This window comes from Taudactylus pleione, unplaced genomic scaffold (genome assembly GCF_031769625.1).
Source record: "Taudactylus pleione unplaced genomic scaffold, aTauple2 ptg000065l, whole genome shotgun sequence".
NCBI classification, from domain to species: Eukaryota; Metazoa; Chordata; class Amphibia; order Anura; family Myobatrachidae; genus Taudactylus; species Taudactylus pleione.
Window position 1 is genome coordinate 13,847,429 of NW_028284467.1, and position 9,745 is coordinate 13,857,173.

At 43.4% G+C, this 9,745-nt stretch overlaps 1 protein-coding gene across 2 annotated transcripts in view; it reads left to right on the forward strand.

Moving 5' to 3' along the window:
• SENP1 (SUMO specific peptidase 1) overlaps positions 1 to 9,142 on the forward strand; it is a 40,246-nt gene extending 31,104 nt beyond the window's left edge. For both annotated transcript variants that reach the window (XM_088465951.1, XM_088465952.1), the window contains exons 15-18: positions 5,284 to 5,363; positions 6,978 to 7,062; positions 7,162 to 7,257; positions 8,149 to 9,142. In XM_088465951.1, coding sequence (XP_088322077.1) covers positions 5,284 to 5,363; positions 6,978 to 7,062; positions 7,162 to 7,257; positions 8,149 to 8,211 — 324 coding nt within the window. In that variant the 3' untranslated portion in view covers positions 8,212 to 9,142. The remainder of the gene's footprint in view (positions 1 to 5,283; positions 5,364 to 6,977; positions 7,063 to 7,161; positions 7,258 to 8,148) is intronic.
• The last annotated feature ends 603 nt before the right edge of the window (positions 9,143 to 9,745 follow it).

Sequence of the window (9,745 nt, forward strand, 5' to 3'; positions counted from 1 at the left end):
GTGTCACATACTTGCCATCATGTCTGAGAATGATTTTCCTCTCCAGCTTCTGTGTACTACATGTAAGGTACCTATAGCGGAGGGGGAGGGTAGCGCGGAGGGGCTATGTCGGCAGTGTTTTTTTGTTTTTAGTTTTTTTTTTATTTTCGCGGCCAATTACTGTCACGGCTCTGGTTCAGGAACCGCCCTGGGCTTGTTTCGCTAAAGTGCTTACAACCCTTGTGGGCCAGTTGGCTCCGCAACCTGCGTTCCCTCAGATGGGATTGTCCCAGCAGTCATTGGTGTCGTCACCCATGCAGGGGTTCCCGAGACAACTGATGGTACCCCACAGTCTCCCTACTTCCCCTCCTCAGGTCTCTTAGGGTTAATTCACTGACTAGTTCTGTGCGGCATTTGTAGGACGTGTTACAAGGGGAGTCTGCGTTGTGGCCGGTGGCGTCTGTCTACTCCTTAGGATGACGAGGGGATGACCGATGATGGATCTTTCGGACCAAGAACCTCTCCGTACTAAAGAGTCTGATGCCAAGTCTAAGGTTTATATACCTGGCCTTATACGTGCAGTCCGCACAGCTTTAGTTATTGAGGATGATGAACATCCGGTATCAAAATCCAAATATGCCTTTTTCAAGGATGTTAAGGGTGACGCCACAGTGTTCCCTCTTTCGGGTCAATTGGTGGACCACTTAGAGGAGGCGTGGAAACATCCTGGCAAACTGTATCAGCCTCAAAGACATTTAGCAGTGGCTTATCCGTTTGCGGACAATTATTTTGCTAAGTGGGAATCCCCCACAGGTGGATTCCCATGTGACACGCCTGGTCCGAAGTGCCACGTTGCCCATGCCTTCAATCTCCTCCTTTAAAGGATGCCACGGACCGTAAGGTGGAAATCTGCCTAAAGTCCGTTTAGTCCCTCGCGGGGGGTGGGGGCAGCCAGGCTGGCTATGACCATTTGTTGGGTAGCCAGAGCTATGGAGCGCTGGGCAGATAGTTTAGAGGCGTCTTTCGATTCCGACTGTTCGGCTGAACAGACCGAGTTGATCGGCAATCTCCGATTCGGGATTCGGCCACTTGCATTAATGAAGCGGCTTGGATATCAGTACCCTGACTTCTCGGATTTCTTCGGCAGCGGTGGCGGCTCGTCGCACCTTATGGTTGCGATCTTGGAAGGCGGACGCTGATTCCAAAAAGGGCTTGGAAGCCTTGCTTTTTAATGGAGAAGTCCATCAACAGTTCCTCAGGTTTGCAATCCGCAACGATCACTTCCTGTTCCGGGCATTACCTCTTGGCCTGGCGATAGCACCACGTGTGTTCACCAAGGTTATGGCGGTCATGGTGGCTGCAGGGAGTCCGCATGTTGCCGTACCTAGACGACCTACTGTTGGTAGCAGAATCTCCGGAGCTCCTTCTACGCCATTTGGATCTGACGATTGCAGTACCTGCAACGGCACGGCTTTTTGATAAACTGGCAAAAGTCCACCCTGATCCCGTCTCAGAGGATTCTGCACCTCGGAGCCTTGTTGGACTCCAGTCAGCAGCGGATCTTTGTGACGGGGGAAAAGATCTCTGCCTTGCAGTTGAGGGTGCGCAGTTGTCTGCAGAGTCGCCAGGTGTCTCTTCACTCGGCAATGAGGTTATTGGGCTCCATGGTGTCCGTATTCGACATGGTGGAATATGCCCAGTTTCACTCCAGACCTCTGCAGCAATTGATCCTGTCCAAATGGAATGGACTGCCTCAGAGTCTCAAATCCCAGACGATGGTGCTCACTCCGGAAGTTCGCCTGTCCCTTGCCTGGTGGTTGCAGACGACCCATCTCAACAAGGGTCGTCCGTTTTGGGTGGCGAACTGGGTCCTATTGACAACGGACGTCAGTCTTCGGGGCTGGGGAGCGGTCACGGGTCCACACTTGTTCCAGGGCAGCTGGACTCAGGCGGAAAAGGAGCTTCCGATAAACATCTTGGAACTCCGCGCCGTTTTCAATGCTCTCCAGCAGGCCCATCGGGTTCTCCAGGGTCATCCCGTGCAGGTCCAGTCGGACAACGCCACCGCCGTGGCCTACATAAATTGGCAAGGAGGAACCCGAAGTCGGGCGGCACTCGTAGAGGTGTCCCGCATTCTGATCTGGGCAGAACGCAATCTCCCGGCCATATCAGCGGTATTCATCCCGGGAGTCCTCAACTGGGAGGCGGACTTTCTCAGTCGCCAGGACGTTCATCCGGTAAATGGTCTCTGCACCAGGACGTCTTTCAACTTCTGGTGGACAGGTGGGGTCTTCCAGAGATTGACCTCATGGCGTCACGGCACAGCAACAAGTTGCCGGTGTACGGGTCTCGCACAAGAGACGAAAAGGTGTCTCTGGTGGATGCTCTGTCCGTCCAGTGGACGTTCCGGTTTGCTTATCTCTTACCTCCGTTTTCCCTTCTTCCACGGGTAATCCGGAAATTCAAACAGGAAGGAGGGACGCTCCTGTTGATAGCTCCCGCGTGGCCCAGACTGCACTGGTTCTCAGACCTTCAGGGTCTGTCCGTGGACATTCCTCTGCGGTTGCCGCTACGACCGGACCTACTGTCGCAGGGTCCTTGTCTTCACCCGGACCTGACTCTGCTGTCTTTGACGGCGTGGCTGTTGAGACAGCTATGTTGAGGTCCAGGGGGTTTTCCAGCGCTGTAGTACGCACTATGCTGAGAGCTCGGAAACCGTCTTCTGCAAGAATATACCATTGTGTGTGGCATACGTTCTTCCAATGGTGTCGACCGAGAGGTTATGCACCTCGGGAGTTCCGTCTGTCTAGAGTGTTAGCCTTCCTACAGGCGGGACTAGACCATGGGCTTCGCCTTGCTTCGTTGAAGGTGCGGGTTTCTACCCTGTCTGTCTGGTTCCATCGTAGGATTGCTACAATCCCTGATGTGCGCACCTTTATGCAAGGTGTTCTTCGAATTCAGCCGCCATTTGTTCCAGCGGTGGCGCCTTGGGATTTAGCTGTGGTCCTGAGGGCTCTCCAAGGCCGTTTGAACCACTGGGCTCAGTGGATCTTAAATGGCTGACAGCTAAAACCGTTTTCCTTCTGGCCATCGCTTCGGCCAGACGTGTTTTTGATTTAGGGGCTCTCTTTTGTAGACCCCCTTTCTTGATTTTTCATGGGAACAGGGCGGTGCTGCGCACTCGTCCTGATTTTCTTCCCAAAGTTGTTTCCCGTTTTTTCAATTCAACGAGGAAATCGTTGTGCCGGCTTTTAACTCACCTGATCTTTCAGTGGGTGAGGCCACTTTGGATGTTGTGCGGGCCTTAAGGATTTATGTTGACCGCACTTCTTCGTTTAGGAAGTCGGACGCCTTGTTTGTCCTCTATGGGTTCCGTAAAAAGGGTTGGCCTGCTTCAAAGCAAACTTTGGCAGGTTGGATCCATATGGCAATTTCAGAAGCTTATCTTCATGAGGGCCTTCCGGTTCCATCCTCTGTGAGGGCTCATTCCACTAGGTCTGTGGGTTCTTCGTGGGCAGCTTGACGTGGTGTCTCTGCAGTCCAGATCTGCAAGGCGGCCACGTGATCCTCTGTCCACACCTTTTGTGAGGTATGAGGCGTTTGACACCTTTGCCTCTCAGGATGCTTCCTTCGGGCGGCGGAATCTCCTTTCAGCACATGAGCGTCCCCTTGAAGGATACTGCTTTGGGACATCCCCAAGGTATCCTGTAGATACCCTATGGACCCTGATGTAGAAAATGAGATATAGAGATAACAAAAGGTAAGTTCTTACCATTTCTACGAAGTCCATAGGGTTCCACAGGACTCCCGCCCTGTTGCACCTGTGCTGCAGATGGGCTTTACTCTGGTCACCGGTTTTTCCGTCTCCCGTGTGTGTCTGTGTGTGTGTCTGTCTGTCTGTCTGTCTGTCTCTCCCTAGATCTTTTTTTTTTTTTCCCCTCTCTCTTCCTTCTCCTCCTCCGGCCTATGGCTTGGTACGTAACTGAGAGGCCTTGGGGCGGGGTATAGGAGGGGGACCCTAGTGCATCCTGGGAGGCTGAATACTTAACTCTATGGTGCCCGATGCCTGACGTCATCACCTATACCCCAAGGTATCCTGTGGAACCCTATGGACTTCGTAGAAATAGAGATAACAAAGGTAAGTTCTTACCATATCTCATATTTTTTTTTTTACAATGTTTGAGTATTTGATTTACGGTTCTCTCCTGTATTTATCATTATATTTTTTTAAATTTTTTTTTTTTTCTCTTCTCATCCGTTAGTATGACCAGTAACCCTGGAGGTTTACAAATGCTATTCTCCTGGATTTTTTTATATATAGATATTTAGGCTATCATTAATAATTTTTGGGAGTCCTTTTGTTGCCCCATTAATCCGGGAATGGATACTCCATGGCCTCTAAGGTACATGGGAATAGTTGCGCCCATATTGTTATTGTTGTAGTGTAGTTGGGAGGGGGTTGTTTGAGGGTCCAGATATACCATGAGTTGTGGGTATGGCCATATATAGGGTGGGGTGATTTGGGTGTGGTAGCTATGAGTTGTAAACTGTTGTCCATGTTTGACTTAATGGCTAGTGTATATTATGTTAGTTTATTTGTTAATCTCATCTTTGTTTGATATATGTTTATCCTCTATGGACATGTTGTTGTCATTGGAGTGGCTTGGTTCTGGAGTATAGCTGCAATGCATTAATCCTTTTTCTGGAGCAAAGTTCATATTTGTTACATTGATACCCACCAGTTCCCTGGTATTGTGTTGTGCTTGAATGGTGCCTTTGGGTTCTTTAGTATATGTAAATTTGTATGTATTATGTGGTCGCTCACTTTATCATTTATGCTGCTACAATTATAATCCTCCCCCTTCTTTTTTTTTTTTTTTGATATACATTTTATCTTCATACGTATCCCTGTCCTCCCGTGTTTCTTTGATTTATTGTAGGCTGGTCGTGCCTCCTCATTATCCTGTGTATTGCAAAATCTGTTGGTGAAAATGTTGTTATAACTTTAAAATTGTGTTTATTGTTGGAGTTTTATTTTAAATTTCGGTGCACTGTTTACGGGCACCTCCCTCCCTTCCTTTTTTTTTTTTCTTCTTTTCAGTTTCAAGTCAACTGACTAAGTTAACACATACAGTATCGCTGCCAAATATTATTTCTAGGAAGCTAAATCCACTCCTGGCCTCATTGCCTGAAGTTGGTCCGTAGTGTGAATTAGGTGTTAGAACTGACAAACTTTGTAGATCGTTATTTTGTATTCCTAAAATAAAAATTGTGTTCAGTAATCTGAATATATTTATTTCACAGGTAGTAGATTTTAGGAAAAAGTCAATAACCTACTATGACTCCATGGGTGGACTTAACAGTGAAGCTTGCAGATTATTATTGTAAGTAGCTCAAGCAATTGCCTGTATAACCATTTATAACCAAGAAACCAGTTTTCATTTGCAAAAGTAACCCCCATAGGTTTTGTGGGGCCTTCTTAATTGGCAAATTTACCAAAATTTGCGTTCTGGAAATTGGACCCGCCAGCTAATACCATCTACATTACATTTTACATTTTTTTTCAGTGAGCGAGAACTGAAGGATCCTCCCCGGTGCTATCCGTTTGCACATACGGTTATGTGCAGCAGGAGTCTGAACTAAGGAGCAAACTGATTGCATATGTAATCCATTTACTGATTACCGAGTTAACTCAGAAATGATACATTTAGGCGAACAGAGATTCCTAATTGCGGCGATAATAAATCTTTATAGGTGGCAAGCTGCAATGAATAATTCCCTATATAAGGTCCCTTTTGACAGGACACTATTTTGAACCTGCATTACAACATTTTCCAGTATATTCTGATTTTACTTTTGGATAATATTGGGTACTGTATTTGATTTGTTGGGAGTTTACTGTGTGCTACTAGTTATTAACCATCAAACAGAATTACGATTACCAAAATACTAAAGAGAAATGTGTTCCATTCAGTGCTGCTAAATCTTTTTTTTTTTTTTTTTCTATTCAAAACCTGTTATAAACCTAGATATTGTGTAGTGCATAGGTTCTCAAACAAACTTTATCCTCAGGACCCCAAACAGTGCATGTTATCCAGGTCTCTTCACAGAACCACAAGTGAAATAATTGTCTCATCCTGTGGATCTTTTAAAATGTGCCAGTGAGTAATGAATACACCTGTGCACCTGCTAGGTGACATGGAAAATGTGACATCTGTGGGGTCCTGAGGACCGAGTTTGAGAACGACACAAGTATTAGTTTTCACAAAGTTTGCTGCTTCAGTGTTTTTAGTCAGATGTTACCATGGTTTACTGAAGTAAAATTACATAGCATTTCATAAGTGTCAAAGGCTTTGGTCAAGCCTCAAGAGGCAGGTGGACAAACAAAAACCTAGAAATTCTGACAAACTCCAAGCATTGATTAGGCAAGAATGGGCGGCCATCAGTCAGTATGTGGCCCAGAAGTTGATTGACAGCATGCCAGAGCGAATTGCAGAGGTCTTAAAAAAGAAGGGTCAACACTGCAAATATTGACTCTTTGCATAAACTTAATGTAATTGTCAATAAAAGCCTTTGACACTTATGAAATGCTTGTAATTCTACATCTGTAAAATTGTAACCTCCGACAAATAACATCTAAAACACTGAAGCAGCAAACTTTGCGAAAACCAATACTTGTGTCATTCTCAACTTTTGGCAATGGCTGTAGTGTATATACTGCCATTTAATTTTTGGTTAAACAAGGGAAACCTAACAGTTGTGGGAAAATAAATGTAAACTTACTTGGCCTGTAAACTATTACTTTGACCATGGCTAATAAACTCCGACAATCAGGTAATGTAATATTTAAATTTTACAATAAGTTTAGCATTGATTAGCTGAATGTAGTTTAACAATAATGTCCATTCTGCACGGAGTTTATTGTATTTTTAGGAAATTACTTTAAAATTGTTGCAGTGTCACCTTTAAATCTAATTTTCTTGTTTTTTCATTTCCAGGCAGTACTTAAGACAAGAGAGCCAAGATAAAAAGGGACTCTCTTTTGATACTAATGGATGGAGCCTGAGTAGCAAGAAATGCCAGGTATATCTCATGCCTAAAGAAAAAGGTCTCCTGGATAATTTATTTTTTCTGTTTTAGATTTTTTTTTTTTTTATATTTTTCACATTTCTATGCTTCTAGGAAATTCCTCAACAAATGAACGGAAGTGACTGTGGAATGTTTGCCTGCAAGTATGCAGATTACATTGCCAAAGATAAACCAATCACCTTTACTCAGGTACGTTCACTAGAGTTGAAGTTTACAATCCAGGTATTAGCAGTGGTGCAGGGAAGGAACATCATTTTGATCTGTTACATATTGTTAACTCTGAATTCCTCCCCATGTGGTTTAACATTGGGTGCAAGCCTGATGGGTGGACTTGCCACCAAACCTTTCTTCCTGACACGAAGCCAGTTATACCTCTTTTACACCAGAGCTAAAACCCGGGTTATTGCAGGGTTAACCCGGGTAGCTCCTTGGTGTAAAAGTGGAGAGGGTTGGATTTCTGGGTCGAGTGACCCGGCAATCCAACCCAGGTAGCTTGCAGGGTTTAACACTGGAATGACCTGGAGTGCGCCGCATGCTGGCCAATTGGCTGGCTGCAGCGGTGCTTGGGGATAACGTCCACTTCAACGCCGGGTCACTGCAGACATGGCCCCAGTGTGAATGGCGCCTACTCTGGAATATCCTGGGTTGGCCCCCGTCTAAATTCTGGATCTGATCCGGTTTGGAACCCTGTTCCAACCTCCCGGTCAGACCCGGAATTTAGGTATAAAAGCGGTACGATACACTCATGGCTTGGCATTTCACCAAACCATGCCTATTAAATGTGGGTGTTTTTAACATTTTATTAAGCAAAATGAATAGTTTACTCCAGAGCAGAAGCATATCACGTGTGCAGGAGCACATAGTATGTGGGTCATATTGATTAAAGGGATAATAAATTAAACTAACCTCCTCTTACTAGTGTGTAGGCAGTGTAAACTGATAAATTTGATATTCTACAATATTTCCCTATTATAAATTATGGTGCTCATATGGTTGCAGAGTTAGCCATTCAAAGAGTTTGTGTGATTCTTTCAAGGAATGTTTACTTAAGCCCATGTCTGTTTATATGCTTTCTTACAGCACCATATGCCATACTTTAGAAAACGGATGGTTTGGGAAATTATTCAACAGAAGTTGCTCTGACAGTGTCTGTAAAACCAAGTGCTTGTTCTGCCAGTCACCATGGTGAAGGTTTGGTCGATCTTCATGAAGTTGAACATGGACCAAAAAATAATGAAAAGCTCTCTTCCACACGTTTACAATTGTAAAATAGCACTAGCATTTGTTTTTTGAAACTCCTGTTTATATTTTCTGGATTGCCAATATTGGTTTTTTTTTAAAATAAAATAGTCACATGAAATGAGGCTAATACAGGACAAAATATGGTTCTTTGGTTTATAGAAAGAGGTTGAGCAATATAAATGCCTTTTACTATTTCACTCCTATTTAACTTAAAAGGCATTAACATTTGACATTATGTAGAATAGTATTGAATATACCATTTTCAGTACAACTTGCTCAGTAGCTGAGCATTTACTTTTTGTACTTAGTATTTAAAAAGTGTATATTTCAAACATTGCAAAGTATTTTATATGAATATAACATCTCAAATGTGTTTTTCTGATTTCTACTTTTTGTATATCTTAAGAACACACACAATGGGGTTTACTATCAAAAAGCAAAGAAATTAATACATGCACCATGTTTGTACTTTACTATGTTAAGTCTTATCTGTAATATAGTATTTGTATCATTTAAGCTTCTAGCCTACCTCAATTCTGTTGACTGCTCATTCAAGCTGAAAATGGTCAAACAATTGTATACATATATTTCTACAAAGTAAAGTTGACCAGTTGAACAGTTTAGGGAGATACGATGGCTGTTATGGATATCTTGACAAAATTACTATTTTTCTAATTTAAGGGATTTTCTTTATTTGTTTTCTTGCTGAAAGTTTTTCTATACAAACATTGTTATAGTTACAGCAGTGCATAAGTAATCTAATTTTGTATCCTCCATCTATTATTTACTTGACTTTTTTTTTTTTTTTTTTTTTTTAATTTAAATAAAATTGTGTAACATGGTTGGTATATGCTGTCAATGTGTTTTTTAAATCGCAGGTATCTGCTCTTTGATAACTAATGCCCTGTATACAAGCTTTGAACATTGTGGATACATTTCTGTGGGAGATGAGGGGAAATTTACTAAAGGTCGATTTTTGCAGATTTGCCGTCTAGTTGGCAATCAGCCTTTAGAACATCTGACATCAATATTTTCAGACGACTATACAAACCGAATTTACTAATGGTCGGTTTGTAAAATAATCCAAAACCAAGTGCAAAACAACCCTCAATCTGGTCAACCCAGGGTTGGAAATCCTCGCAAAGTTGTGTGCCCCCTCTTCCCGAGGATTAGCCCCAACCCCAGAAGGCCGTGGGTGCAGAGTTAATGGTGTAAAATTTAGATTTTAATATTCTTTACACTGGGACTACAGGTACCAGCTAGCCTACCCCAGCATGCCGGTACTTGTGGATCAACAAGTGCCAGTATGCCTGGATATTAAGGGCCTGTTGGCACTTGTAGTCCTCTCCTCGTATGAAGAAAATATTACAATAACGACAGGGCACACAACGAATCCTGTACTTTAAAAAAAAAAAACAACAAAAAAAAACTTGTA